This window comes from Siphateles boraxobius, unplaced genomic scaffold (assembly GCF_051911475.1).
Source record: "Siphateles boraxobius isolate OS27281-9 unplaced genomic scaffold, OSU_SipBor_1 130, whole genome shotgun sequence".
Lineage (NCBI taxonomy): Eukaryota > Metazoa > Chordata > Actinopteri > Cypriniformes > Leuciscidae > Siphateles > Siphateles boraxobius.
Window position 1 is genome coordinate 10,370,672 of NW_027508734.1, and position 14,723 is coordinate 10,385,394.

General features: G+C 45.1%; 1 protein-coding gene and 1 long non-coding RNA gene across 2 annotated transcripts in view; one reads left to right on the top strand and one right to left on the bottom strand.

Annotated features, from left to right (window-relative positions):
- LOC143737118 (uncharacterized) overlaps positions 1–14,723 on the top strand; it is a 131,030-nt gene that overhangs the window by 21,614 nt on the left and 94,693 nt on the right. The gene's annotated exons all lie outside the window — the stretch shown is intronic.
- LOC143736558 (uncharacterized) lies at positions 6,847–7,548 on the bottom strand. Its single transcript, XM_077227250.1, has one exon. It carries the CDS (start codon positions 7,546–7,548, stop codon positions 6,847–6,849), a length of 702 nt encoding a protein of 233 aa, XP_077083365.1.

The window sequence follows — 14,723 nt, forward strand, 5'->3', positions numbered from 1 at the left end:
GGGCAGGTCCCCATCCACGCTTAAAGTCGACGCGCGGTCAGTCAATAGGAAGAAACAAGCTTGTCATCCGCTTCCTTAGAGGAGCCAGGAGGATGAATCCCCCGCGACCCCCGTCGGTTCCCATGTGGGATCTTTCCTTAGTCCTAGAGGCCCTGAAAGCTTTTCCCTTTGAACCGATAGACTCCGTGGACCTAAAGTACCTCTCGCTCAAAACCGTTTTTCTGACAGCTCTGTCATCAGTCAAACGCGTGGGGGATTTACACGCGCTATCTGTTAGCGCTGCGTGTCTTGAGTTTGGGTCAATGACACTAAAGTCATCCTTAACCAAGGCAAGGCTATGTCCCTAAAGTGTTGGGCAATCCCTTCAGAGCGCAGGTCATTTCTCTAACGCCTCTGCCAGCGTCCGATAGTGAGAGCGATGTTAATCTTCTCTGCCCCGTTAGGGCGCTGAGGGCTTACATTACGCGCTCCGCCCCTTTCAGGCGCTCGGAACAGCTCTTTGTCTCATTTGGTGGGCGCACCAAGGGTCTCGCCGCCTCGAAACAGAGCCTGTCCAGATGGATAGTGGATGCTATCGCATCTGCTTATGTGTCTAAAGGTCTGCAATGCCCCTTGGGCATTAGGGCTAATTCCACCAGAGGCGTGGCCTCTTCGTGGGCTTGGTCCAGCGGGATTTCCATTCAGGACATTTGTGAGGCGGCAGGCAAGGCCTCTCCGTCCACATTTGTTAGGTTTTATAACCTGGAAGTTCCCGCCCTGCAGGCTAGACTTCTGTCAGTGTGAGCGGTGTGTTTGTCCTGCCCAGATTTTATCATGCGCAGACTTCTCTCATGCTACCTTAGCTCTCCTGTTTGAGCTGCACTGTACGGTGAATATTTATATAGACCGGCAACGCCGCTCTGTATGCCCTATATGTGCTTATAAAAATGTGCTGGCCCGCATTGCTGGTCACCTGATTCCCACTTATCTATGTTCCCCGGGAATCCCTGGGACTCATGAAGTGGATGCTTGGCGCGCACGGCGTTGACAATGGGTTCCCGTAGCGTAAGCAACTTACGCAATACGAGAGAACCTCTCGTAAGAGAACGTACTCTGTTACATACGTAACCTCGGTTCTCTCTAGAAGAGGGAACGAGTATTGCGTAACCTGACCGTGCAGGCGCCACAAGCGATTTTCGCTTCAGTCGATGAAAACCAGTGACGCAGCCTAGGAGCGTGACCTTTATACGCTAAGCCGCCCCCATTTTGGCGGGCTGTGACGCGTAGAGGGCGCGATGTCACGCGCGAGGCTCAGTGGTAGGCTGCAGCAGTTGCCGCAGGGCAGCCAATGAGCGCGCAAGATAGCCTGCTCTAGGTCTGCTGGCTGCTGCACTGCGTTGACAATAAATGGAAAATTAAGGATAATTTTTGGCTTCAATATCTCGAGAAAAGATGACTTTACCCGTAGCGTAAGCAACTTATGCAATACTCGTTCCCTCTTCTAGAGAGAACCGAGGTTACGTATGTAACCGAGTACGTTTTCAGGGGAGCCCATGTCTTATTAAGGGGAGCCAAGCTCCCCCTAGCTCCCCCGTAGTTCGCACCCTGGCCTGAAGACCCAGATAAGTAATGAATTAATCGTTTCTGTTTCTCATAATTTGTCCTTGTCCTTGCAGTGCAATTTTTTTCTTATTCTAAATGTGATCAACATTTGATGTGTTTGGGGAATTTGGCTACTAACATGTAACATTTTGAATACATTCTACTGAAATGAACGAAATGACTTGAAAAAAGATTTGTTCATTTTGATGAACGAGATTCAAAGATCCGAGTCAGTAAAATTATCCGAACTTCCCACAAATGGATGGGACAGACTCAGACGAGATCCCAATTCGTCAGACACCTGATGTCATTCACCTACATTAGTAACCCAGACATTTCCTCCTCATCTCCAGTCCAAATCCATATATGTATAGTCCAACCAAAAATAAATTATAAAATCATACTAAAAAATGAACACAGTGAATATAGCCTTCATTTGATATTCTACACTTGATTTTAATATAAAAGTTATCACATCTCTCAAATGTTTTTTTTTTTAATAAGAGACCAATAATATATATATTTTTTAAATGCATTAGCAAATCAATTGTGTAACAAATATTTAAAGAAATCATGTGCTTAAAAAAAGCAAATTTGCTGAAACAAAAAAAGAAACAGAGCAGCCATCTATGCAAAAACTCCAAGTTGTACATGACTAAGAGATCTTGACACAGGCCCACTTCAAAATTGGCAAGCGATTGAGTTCATGTAAGCATTCACAGGATGACCTGTATAATAAAATTGAGTCCATAATATAATCACTGTAAAATTAAATAAAAGCTATATCTATGTGACAGTTCACGTATCATCACCCTCAATTCATTCTAAAGCTGTATGACTGCAGTCAATTCGCCTTATTCACCTGGCGGCCATTTTGAAAACTCGAAAGCCGCTGAGGGGTACACAAACCCGGAAGTTTGACTCCGGCAAAGAAAACTCCTGTGTGGACCACCAATCTTTCCTGGATTCCAGAAGGTATGAATGGATGCTAATTTACCTCAGTTTCGGCTAGCTAGGGGAAGTAAGCTTAGCTGTGATATGGAGTTGTTGACTCTGTGCACTATGTTAGATTTTATTTAACACTTAAAGGGGTGGTAAAACACAATTTCACTTTTATAACTTTAGCTAGTGTGTAATGTTGCTGTTTGAGCATAAACAACATCTGCAAAGTTACAACGCTCAAAGTTCAAAGCAAAGGGAGATATTTGCTTTTAAAGAAATCAATTTCTAAGGACTACAGCAAACAGCCGGTAGGGACTTCACGACATTCCTTCAGGGTTGCTGACATCACTAACCCTACTAAACCCCTCCTCCGAGAATACTAAATAAGGGGGCGAGGCCATTTTATATTGCGTTGGAGAAGAGTTGTTGTGGTATAGGAGTGTTGTTGCCGCCGCAATGTCGTCGAAACGCTGTTATTTTCATCACTGCCCGGATTGCAGGTCCACTTTGTTCAGCCTTCCTAGGGTCGGGGGAGTTAGGGATCAATGGTTAATTATTACCCAAATCTCGCTCTCTGTGCTGCACATTTTACGGAGGAAAGCTTCCACAATCTTCGCGAGTTCAATGCAGGATTCGCACAACGGCTTGTCCTGAAAGATGGAGCAGTTCCAACTTTAAGAACAGAAGCTGTTGTTTACGGGCCACAACCTGTAAGTATGATATATTTTTCGTCGATGTGTTTTCCTGCAATAGTTTGTATTGTTAATTGTACGTTGTAGCAAGGAAGTAAACAAATGACAACGCGGTCTGGATCTGCAAACCAGCTTGTTAAATGCTCATTCATACTTAACGTTATCCGACAAACACCTAACATACAAACTTTTTTTAAATATCAACAGCTTGGAATTAGTGTAAATTATTCTTTGATTAGAGCTTTTATGCATTGTTTATCTACATGCTTGTTTATCTACAGGCATGCTAAACATGGTTCTGTGTTTGATTTGGCTACTGTAGTAACTTAAAGCCAATGTTTAGTGTTCGTTTTGGGTTAATAGTTCTGGCGACAGATATTTGGCTACAATCGTTCTAAAAATACAAAAGTAAAGGTGCCATACAGTCAGTACGTAACAATCACTATAGATCCGCAGTCTTTACTAAAAAAAATCCCTTTGAGGACTGTAGTATAATTTGTAAGAACCATTATATGAAATTCTTGTTTATGAAGCTTATTTTTTGTAATACTATTATTAGTACAATTAAATAACAGGGTATCTTAAAAGTAATGAGAGATCAACAAAAAACAAACCTTTCTGAAACGTCGTTTAACAGCCGTTCTTGAACAGGTTCTGCTCGATCATCCTCACTAACATTCTCTGGGTCCGATTCGGGCTCAAATTGATATGGTTTGATTGATGGCATCGTTTATAATACACCAAAGCACAAACTACCGGTAAAGGTACGGGGCGTGACTTTTCCGGAAAACGTGCACTGGGTGGTTAGCGAATCACAACACACTGGTTTTGAGGGACTGGCTACATAGAACCCGGAAACTATCGGACCGTTTTTACAAGGAGGGACAGGTATAATAAAGGTAAAATATATGAAAAATAATGCAATTCTTTTTAAAAAACAAATGTGTTTTACCACCCCTTTAAACATTCTTCAAAATATATTCTTCCATGGTCCACTGAAGAAAGATCATGCAGGTTTGGGAACAACATGAGGGTGAGTTAATGATGACAACATTTTCAGTTTTTGGTGACCCATGAATTAAGAGAATATTCATGTTATTATATGACTGATTGTCTGTTATACCATATTTTAAACATTTTACGGTATGTTTACCCTCAAACAAATACGTTTTTTGTGTGCATCTAATACTGTGCTTATTCTGATGTCTCAATTTTCTATTTAGTTTAATACATCGATTTTTTTTTTCATTGAGCAGAGAGATGTTTATGATCCTGAATGATGTCTATACATTTGTGTATTTTGCAAAATATGAGTGGAATGACTTTTGAAAACAAATATCACTATTTCAAAAAACTATATATATATATATGTTATATTGAGAGACAATGGCGAGCGAACAACAATTTAAGAAGTGTGTTCCTCCCTGCTCGCGCTATTTAACGGGCGGGGATACACACAGCTTATGTGTTGTTTGTTTGGGAGTGCAGCATGCCCAGTCAGCTCTCGAGGGGGCTGATTGTGAGCATTGCGAGCGTTTGCCTCTTAGAACGCTCCGGTCCCGCCGATCACTCTTTGAGGAGAGTGGTTCGGTTCGCGATCCCCGCGGATCGGGTCCCGCTTATGCCGAGGCTGAGCGGCGCCGTCATTCGTGGGGATCGCAGATGGATCTAACAGCGGGGCTTGAGACGGGCTTTGCCATATCTCAGCCCTTACCTGTTAGATCCAGTGCCTCAGTCTCGGGTTCGGAAGCACGCTCTGCGGTTTCTTCCCCCCGAACTGAGGCCCCAGTACTGCAACTATCCAGTTCTGAGGATCTGGATGTTGTTAGTCTGGATGCGGGAGATGTCGATGATTCGCCATCTCGCTCTCCCGAAAGTGAGGAGCTTATGGAGGTGCTCACTCGTGCTGTTTCTAAGTTAAGCATCGAGTGGCCAGCTGTTAGGCAGGAGTCTAGAGAAAAATCTAAATTAGATGAAAGATTTTTGCCTTCCCGTTCTCAACCTCCACGCCGGTGCTTGCCCTTCTTCCCTGATCTCCAAATAGAGGTTTCGAGATCGTGGAAAAAGCCGGTCTCTTATCGTGTTTTTAGCCCTCAAACGTCCACTTATTCAAACATTGTGGGGGCAAAATCTCATGGTTATGGGGCGATGCCCAAAGCAGAAGAGGCGCTTGCTAGTCATCTTTCTGCTGAAGCTGCATCTTCTTTTAAAGCACCACTTTTACCCTCTAAGCCTCTTAGAAGTACATCAGCTTTAGTGGGTAAGGCGTATTCGGCGGCCGGTCAAGCCTCGGCGTGCCTGCACACGATGTCCATCTTGCAGGCATACCAGGCTGACTTATTAAAGGATGTGACACTCACTTGCTTATGAGTCGGCTGGTCAGCCTTCACCTTTGGCTGTACGAGCCCACTCTACTAGGAGTATGGCTGCTTCTAAGGCATTGTTGTCAGGAGTATCGCTAAGTGATGTTTGTGATGCGGCTGGGGGGTCCTCACCGCATACATTTGTTAAGTTCTATGAATTGGACTTAAGTTCCACTCCTGGGGCGCAGGTGCTCTCGTCCTCTGTGCGGTAGTTCCCACATGACGGTCATTTGCTCCTATGGCGACGTGGGTATTGGCGTTCCCACAGCTTGACGCAGCTCGAGTTCCCTTGAAAGGGAACGTCTCGGTTACGTTCCCTGATAGGGAACGAGACGCTGCGTCGTTCTGCCATACTCCCAGCATGCCCGTTAGCGCTTCCTTCAGGCCTATCAGAAGCTGTCGCGCTTGTGTTTTGGGGGTGCTTTATAGTTTCCTGGTCGATGACTTCACCCGCCTATGACGTTCCGTCTCTCCATTGGACTGATTCCATACGTGCTTCATGACGCACAACGCAGGGGCGTTCCCACAGCTTGACGCAGCGTCTCGTTCCCTATCAGGGAACTAGGGTTACATACGTAACCGAGATGTTTTCATCAATCAAAATCACAGCTATTCTCAAAGTAGACAAATATTTCAGTTATGTGAACATACAGAAATTATCTTGTGTTAGTACACCTTTTTAAAATAGTTAATTTCAATATGTTTGAAAGATAATCTCAAATAAAATTTGACACCAATTTAAAGTGATCAAAAAACCAGGACAAGTATCATAATTTCTTACAAATGTTACACATACATTAAAACAGTGCATTTGCTGATGTAGGAATCAAATTAAACCATTGCTAAAATACTAACAAAAGGTACCTTCACCATTAAACATTTATAAAACAATAATCATCTCAAGATATATCCATGCACAATTTTATGCTAAATAAAACATCAAAAGCATAACCTATTGTAAAAATAAATTATTTATGTCTCATCAACCAGAAAAGATTTGAGCTAACCAATTGTTAAAAATGGCAAAATATGTTGAATCAATATGCTAATTTGTAAGATTTAAAACTGTTAACAGTATATGAACATTAATATTTTTAGTAAATCAAAAACTAAAGATTGATTAGAAAATCTGTTTTAAAATGAGTGATACAAAATGGAAGATTGAGTTCATATATAACAAGCTGCATGGGAAAGTTTACATATCAGAAGAGAATAGATATTTTAAGTGCATTTATGGCTTCTTAAAGCAGAGAAAATTATGTCTTTCCTCACAGTCGATGGGTTTCCAAACCTTCTCTTTTTCTATCCAGAGCTCCACAGCGCAGATTTCTGGCAGGACACTGGACTTCCCCCTGTGCAGACCAGGCTTTATATTGAAGATCATCACCACTGACCCAAAACCAATGACCAGCCATAAAGCGCAGGCCAGTCCACACATAAGCTCTCTGGGATGTTATGGTGTTATTTATCACCTCTGCCATAATCGTTTCAGAACTTAGACTCGCCAGGTCAGTGTAGGTCTGTCTGCAGTAGTCCAGGGCTTCATCCCACGTCTTGTTCTGATGCACCAGAATGGGCTCAAAGACCTCCATCCAGTAAAATGTCAGCGTCTGAGAGCACAGAATATCGTGCAGTTTAGAAGTGGATTGTTTTAGCCCGCCACACTCTGCAGCATCATCCGGTTGTCCACTATCCCAGTTGTCAATTGCTTCCACTTCACCTCCAGACCAGATCCATTCTCCTGGGTTTCTAGGGCTTATGTATATTCCAATCCAGTTAAATCGAGATGTGGAATCTGTATACAAAGAGATCAGTTGAGCCTCTTCTTTATTAACTGTGGACAGGTCATCATGGTACGTTCTGCGGTACGTGCTCCAGCTCATTTTTTTGGTCACAAAAAAGTGTGTTCTGAGACTGAAACTCAGTCTAAAGACACTCAAAACAAAGAACACTGTGACTGCAGCCTTCATTTCTATACAAATGATCTACAAAGTAATGTCTTTGTGTGTGGTCAGCTATAATGTTATCACAAATCTCAAATTTGTTTCAAATGAGAGACCAATAAAAAAGTAATGCATTGGCCAATCAGATGGCCACACCCTTCAAGAATTTGTGTAACAAATATTTAAAGAAATCATGCATCATTGCAAATATGCTGAGAAAAGAAAACATGTGATCGATCCAAGCAAAATGAAGAGTTTAGCAACCAAATAGTGTCCATAATTTTACATAAATATACAGAAGAATCATTATAATAAAAACATATTTAAATTATAAAAATATTTAGTAACATTTTTTATTCATTCATTTTGTATAAAATACCACGGAATACAACATAGTTATTGGTTAATTTCGATTCGGATGATTTTGGATTCAATAAAAAGAACCGTTAAATAAGAGCCGTTCTTTTGGACATGCACTGGTCACTTTAGGGCTAGGCAGTATTTGATACTACTAACTGAACAGAATAAACGGATATGAGTCTTTGTTTGTGAACCCGACAACACTAATTTGCACTGTATGATTTTGATTAACTACAAACAACAGATTCATAAGAGTAGATCGTTTTTTTAATCAGCCTGAGTGACCGCTCAGTGTTTGTCGGGCAGGAAAATGTGCTTTCGAGAACCAAACATCATTACAAAACAAAAAAACATTCTGTTGCAGTGTGCCCATTGGAACTTTACAGTTCCCTTACGAAGGGAACTCAACGATGCGTCCATCGACGCCATGGGAACGCCCCCAGCGTGACTGCGTCTGAAGCATCTATGTCAACTAGTCCAATGGAAAGAATGAGCGTCACGGGCGGGTGACGTCATGACCAGGATATGATAAAATCACATCCGGTGCAAACCGGCATTAGCTTCTGTTGCCTCAGCAAGCGATCTGTGTCAAACTGTCTGTTATATTTACTGTTGTCTGTCTGATATATATATTTATGGAAACTAAACAATTGCACAAACTCTGTGTTCTCCCTGCTCGCGCTATTTAACGAGTAGGGACACACACGAGCTTTGTGTGATGGGTTTGGGAGTAGAGCATGCGGTATCAGCCTCCGAGGGGGCTGATTGCCAACATTGTGAGAAGCTTTCGCTTCGCATGCTCCGCTCCCGCCTGTCACTTTTCGAGGAAAGTGGCCGGGCTCGCAATTCTCAGGGTGACAGGTCCCGCGTCTGCCGAGGCAGCGCGGAGAATGCATTCCTGTGGATCGCGGATAGGATCTCTTTACGGGGTTGGAGACGGGTCCGCGGATCTTATCTCCTCCCTTTCCACGAGGGATCCAGTGCTCTCTCGCCGGTCTCGGAAGCCCGCGCTGCGGTCTCTTCCGCCCGGGGAGAGAGAGAAATCAATGCTTCAGTGCTCTGCCTCCGAGGAGGTAGATGTGCTGGGCATTGAAAGTGACACAATCATGGGGGAAGTGAATTTGCCATCTCTTTCCCCAGCGTATGAGAAATATATATAGCCTATATATATATATATGATAGTTTATATATTATATATAAAATAAAGTGAATATATATAAAAAATATATATAAAAAATAATAAGCTGGTGGAAGTGTTTATTAAGGCTGTAGATAAATTAAATATTTATGGCCAGCAGAAATAAGGGGGCACTCGTCCTAAAAATAAAATAGATTAAACGAGTTTCCTTCCCTCTATTTTTCCACCTCCATCACGGGGCCTTCCATTTTTCCCGATCTGCACAGCGAGCTGTCTAGATCATGGAAAAAGCCTTACTCCTCTTGTCTTTTAGCCCCCACATTCATGTATATTCAGATATTTGGGGGTTAAGAGGGTATGGCTATGGGGCAATACCCCGGGTAGAACAGACGCTTGCGAGCTATCTGTCTCCCGGTTCAGTATCGTACCTGAAGGCGTCGGCTTCTCTCACTAAACCATTAAAGAAAACTATTTTTTAATCTAGTGGGAAAAGCATATATGGCAGTGGGTCTAGCATGGGCCTGCTTGCACACCATAGCAGTGCTACAAGCATATCAGGCTGACCTGCTGCGGTATTTGGACAGAAGTGAGGGAGTTTGGCCCGATGGGGTTTGAGAACTCCGTCGGGCCACAGATTTATCTCTCAGAGATGGCAGCCCTTGTGGTCACTGAGAGACACCTCTGGCTCAATTTGATGGGAATCATAGAGAAAGATACAAGATAATCTCTCCCTCGCTATGTCCAACCCCCTGGGGCTGCTGGGCGTGAGCAGCTCCAGCCGTCTAGTTTCTCATACACAACACAGCAGCCAAAGCCTTCAAAGCAGAAGCCGGATCCGAGGACCGTTCTTCACGCTGAGAAGGCTGCGGCTCAAAAGAAAAGGTCTGGCGCCACCGGCGTCAGACCGGTGAGGGCAGCCCCAACCGGGGTGGAATGGTGTACACCTCATTATACGGTGCCCTTTCCATCTCGGTGCCCTCAGGGGACCGTTCTGCCAACCCCGCCACCCTTGGTGCTTCGGGGCGCAGCGGTCTCCAGCGAGCTTCTGGCGCAGCGTCAACTCGACATTGCGTCGGAATGCGCCCTCTGAGGGGGGTTCGAAAACAGTCAGTTCGGGTGGTTCCTGCCAGTATGCTTCAGGTCCCCGAACTGGCTGTCTTTATTACACCAGAGGCCAGCCTCGAGGGGCTGGTTCCCTTGGTAGATTTTCTGGCAGCGCGGAAGCTACTGCCAAATATATCTCTATGGGTCCTGCAGTTAGTAGTAAGAGGCAGATTTGGTTCTCGTCCTCCAGGCTACAACGGGGTGTTGCTCACGTTAGTGCATTCCGAGCAGGCTCTGGTAATGGAGCAAGAGGTAAAGGCCCTGTTAGCAAAGAAAGCTATAGAGCAGGTGTACTCACCCGACATTGCGTCGGGTCTTTACAGTCGTTATCTCATTGTTCCAAAAAAGGATGGAGAGCTGCGTCACATACTAGATCTTCGTCTGTTGGAGTGTTTGGTGCTGGAACTCAAGTCCAAAATGCTGACACTCAAACAGATCGTGACTCAAATCAGATCCGAGGACTGGTTTGTCACGATAGATCTAAAAGACGCATACTTCCATATCTCCATCCTCCCTCAGCACAGGAGGTTCCTGAGGTTTTCTTTGGGGCAAAGAACACCAGTATCAGGCACTTCCTTTCGGTCTAGCTCTATCACCCCGCACATTCACGAAGCGTGTAGACGCAGCTCTGGCCCCGCCAGGCTGCAGTGCATATGCATTCTGAATTGCATAGATGACTGGCTGATTCTAGCGGAATCAGAACAGTTAGCGGTTCGGCACCGAGGTGTCGTTCTCGCTCCTATGCAGATGTTGGGGTTGAGGCTCAATGCCAAGAAGAGTGTGCTTTCTCCAGTACAGAGAACCACTTTCCTTGGTGTGGTATGGGATTCAGTGACGATGCGGGCCACTCTGTCGCCCGTTCGTGTAGCTGCTATCCTAACAGCCACAAAAGAGCTGAGGCTAGGCCAGTCATGCACTGTAAAACAGTTAGAGAGACTGTTGGGTCTTGTGACAGCAGCGTTCAACGGGATAACTTTTGGCCTGCTGTACATGAGACCTTTACAGTGGTGGCTCAGGACCAGAGGGTTCTCCCCGAGGGGAAACCCACTTCGTATGATCAAGATCACGCGGCGGTGTCTCCGCACCTTGGTTATATGGAGGAAACACTGGTTCTTAACCCAGGGTCCGGTGTTGGGAGCTCTTTGCCATCGAGTTGTGATCTCGACAGATGCTTCCCTCACCGGCTGGGGAGCGGTATTGGAAGGCCGCTCAGCTCAGGGCTTGTGGAGGAGTCATCATCTCTCTTGGCACATGAATTGCCTAGAGATGATGGGCGTCTTCAATGCGTTGAGACATCTCCTCCCAGACCTGAGGGGCCATCATGTGTTGTTCTGGAACAGTGACTGTTAGGCCTCAGGGCAGCAGCGTCCAATGTGATACCCTTTGACCTGCTGTACGTGAGACCTTTACAGAGGTGGCTCAGGACCAGAGGGTTCTCCCTGAGGGGAAACCCACTCCTTACGATCAAGATCACGCGGCAGTATCCCCGCGCCTTGGTTATATGGAGGAAACTCTGGTTCTTGACCCACAGACAACACGTTGGTGGCCTCTTATTTTGGTCCCTCAAGAAATTACGCTGTCTGAGGGCAGTGTATATTCCGGGGGGGGCCAGAATATTGGAGCAGACACCCTGTCGAGGCAGGGGCTGAGGCCAGGGGACTCCACCCCGAGGCGGTGGAGCAAATATGGGAGTTTTACGGCCAGGCAGAAGTGGATTTGTTCTCGTCTCAGCATACGACGCACTGTCCACTCTGGTTATCCCTCACTCAACCAGTCCCCTCGGGGCTGGATGCTAATGTGCAGACGTGGCCGAGGCTACGTCTGTACGCATTTCCCTCCGTTGCTCTGCTCCCAGGAGTTCTGGAGTGAATCCGCCAGGATGGAATAAGCCTATTTAGTAGCACCACCCTGGCCGAGCTGAATTTGGTTTGCGGACCTAATTTTTCTCCTCGACGGACCTCCCTTGGAGGTCCCGATCAGGAGAGACCTTCTGTCTCAGGCAGGGGATGCAATATTGCACCCCCGGCAGGGGATTTGGGAACTGTGGGTTTGGCCTCTGAGGGGGCCCAACTCATAGAGAGTGGTCTCTCAACCGAGGTTGTTTAGACCATTCTAAGCTCCAGAGCTCCCGCTACGAGGAAACTATATTCACTATTTCGAGAGTTTTTCACTTCTTGGTGTTACCAGCGTCAGTGGGATCCGGTTAACTGTTCAGTAAACACAGTATTCGAGTTTCTGCAAGAACGCTTTGTATCAGGTCTATGTCCTTCCACGCTTAAGGTATAATATGTGTGGCGGCCATTGCGGCTTTCCACACCCTGGTGGGTAGTACATTTTTGGGTCGAGACCCCCTGATCACTCGTTTCCTTCGTGGCACTTTGAGGCTGAGGCATGCAACTTGCACTAAGGTGCTGGCTTGGGACCTTGCAATAGTTCTAGAAGGCCTATCTGGGGCTCCCTTCGAGCCCTTAGATTTGGTCTCAGAGAAGTTCCTTTCTTTTAAGACTATTTTCTGCTAGCTATTTCGTCCCTATAAGAGTCAGACCTTCAGGCCCTTTCGGTCCCCACCTGCCTTGAGTGCACCGGGATGGCCAAGGCAATCTTACCCGAAACATGGATATGTTCCAAAGGTGCCTACCATTATTCCGAGGCCTATTGTGCTGCAGGTTTCTGTCCTCCCCCATTTTTCGGACCAGGAAAAGCTGAACCTCTTGTGCCAGTGCGAGCACTGGACACTTATGTTCATCGGACTTCTCTGTCGAGAAAATCCAACCTATTGAGCATATAGATAGTCGAGACTATTCTTCTTGCTTGTGAGTCTTCTGGCCAACCATTTGGTGGTCAGGGCTCATTCCACTAGGAGTATGGCTTCTAAGCGTATTATCTGGAGTTCTCTCCAAGACGTTTGTGATGCGGCGGGCTGGTCCTCACCGCTCACATTCATGAGGTTTTACAGCTTGGACCTGGATGCTGCCCCAGGATCCCAGGTGCTTGGTGCAGTGTGACAACAGGCTGACACTCAGGCATTTGAAAGTCTGGCGCTTTGGGTATTCTCGTTCCCATGGCGTCGATGGACGCATCGTTGAGTTCCCTTCGTAAGGGAACGTCTCAGGTTACTATTGTAACCATAGTTCCCTGAGAACAGGGAACGAGACGATGCGTCACCCTGCCATACTTCCTGCATCCCTGTGATCGGCTTGCTTCGGCAATTTTCGAAGCTAATGCCGGTTTGCACCGGATGTGCTTTTATCATATCCTGGTCATGACGTCACCCGCCCGTGACGCTCATTCTTTCCATTGGACTAGTTGACATAGATGCTTCAGACGCAGTCACGCTGGGGGCGTTCCCATGGCGTCGATGGACGCATCGTCTCGTTCCCTGTTCTCAGGGAACTATGGTTACAATAGTAACCTGAGACGTTTTGCATAAGTGCATGCCTAACAACCCCGCCAAACAACATTAAAACTGTGTCAAGTCCAGGAAATGAGCATGTGGCGAACAGGACGGCCGAGGGACGTGAGAGAACGGCGTGAAGACATGGGCAGTATTTCAATTAAATGTATTTAAAATACGTATTTAATTACTTTAGTGTATTTTGTAATTTGTATTTTGCAGGTGCGGAAAAAATAAAATGTAGTTTGTAACAAAATATTTTGAGGGAGTGTATTTTGAGTATTTCAAATACTTAAGAAAAATCACCATAGTAAATGATTTTGGCATATTTTCGGTCTGATGTTGGCAATGGCAATGTCCAGGTTAGATGCACGAAAATCACGTGACACCCTGTAGACCGGGCTCCCTCCAAGAAGTGAATGAGTTTTGAACTCTTAAAAACAGCATTAAGGTAAAGTGTTTTGTGAAAAATATACAGTCTACACACACACATATTGCACACTGAACGGCATTATAGAGAAAATAATTGTGCCTTATGAGATCAATGCACTGTGTTGTCATTCATAAAAGGACATCATAGGCCCTACCTATTATGAAACAGCGCGTCTGTCATATTTCCACTGAAATCTCCATGCTAAGCAAGCGTTCACAATATAACATCCATCTGCAGTTTTTACACGTTTTTAAACGTATTACATAAGAGAAATATTGATATTGATTTTGTATAAAATAATCAGCAATCCTATTGTTTTTCAGTAATTGCGCACGCAACGCGATTCTACTATTGAAAAGGCATACGGGGTCAGGGCAGTTAGAGTCTTGTGTGTAAAACAAACCCACACATGTTTTGATTAATATGATTAATCATATATATTATGATTAAAATGGAATTTTGATTTTGTGACGAAAATTCTCGGTGTGTTATTTTCACACAAAAATCGCTGCAAAAGATGCTTTCCAACAGGTTTTATCATAGTTTTTGTCCAACTCCATTGGCTTGTATTGGTTGTTCTGTGAGGTACGGTATTACTCCGCTGACGGAAACGGAAATGGGGTTGTTTGTATTCTTTCTGTAGTTATGCAGTCGCGGTATCGTAGGCTATGGTATCCAAACATTGGCAAAGTTGCATTATCGCCACCAACTGGGCTGGAGTGTCTATTATTCAAGCTCTCAACGGAAGAATGTCCGGTTGTGAGGCGTTTGGA

What these genes read in the sequence shown, in the direction of transcription:
- LOC143736558 (XM_077227250.1), bottom strand. Translation starts at nt 7,548, where the DNA reads ATGAAGGCTGCAGTCACAGTGTTCTTTGTTTTGAGTGTCTTTAGACTG.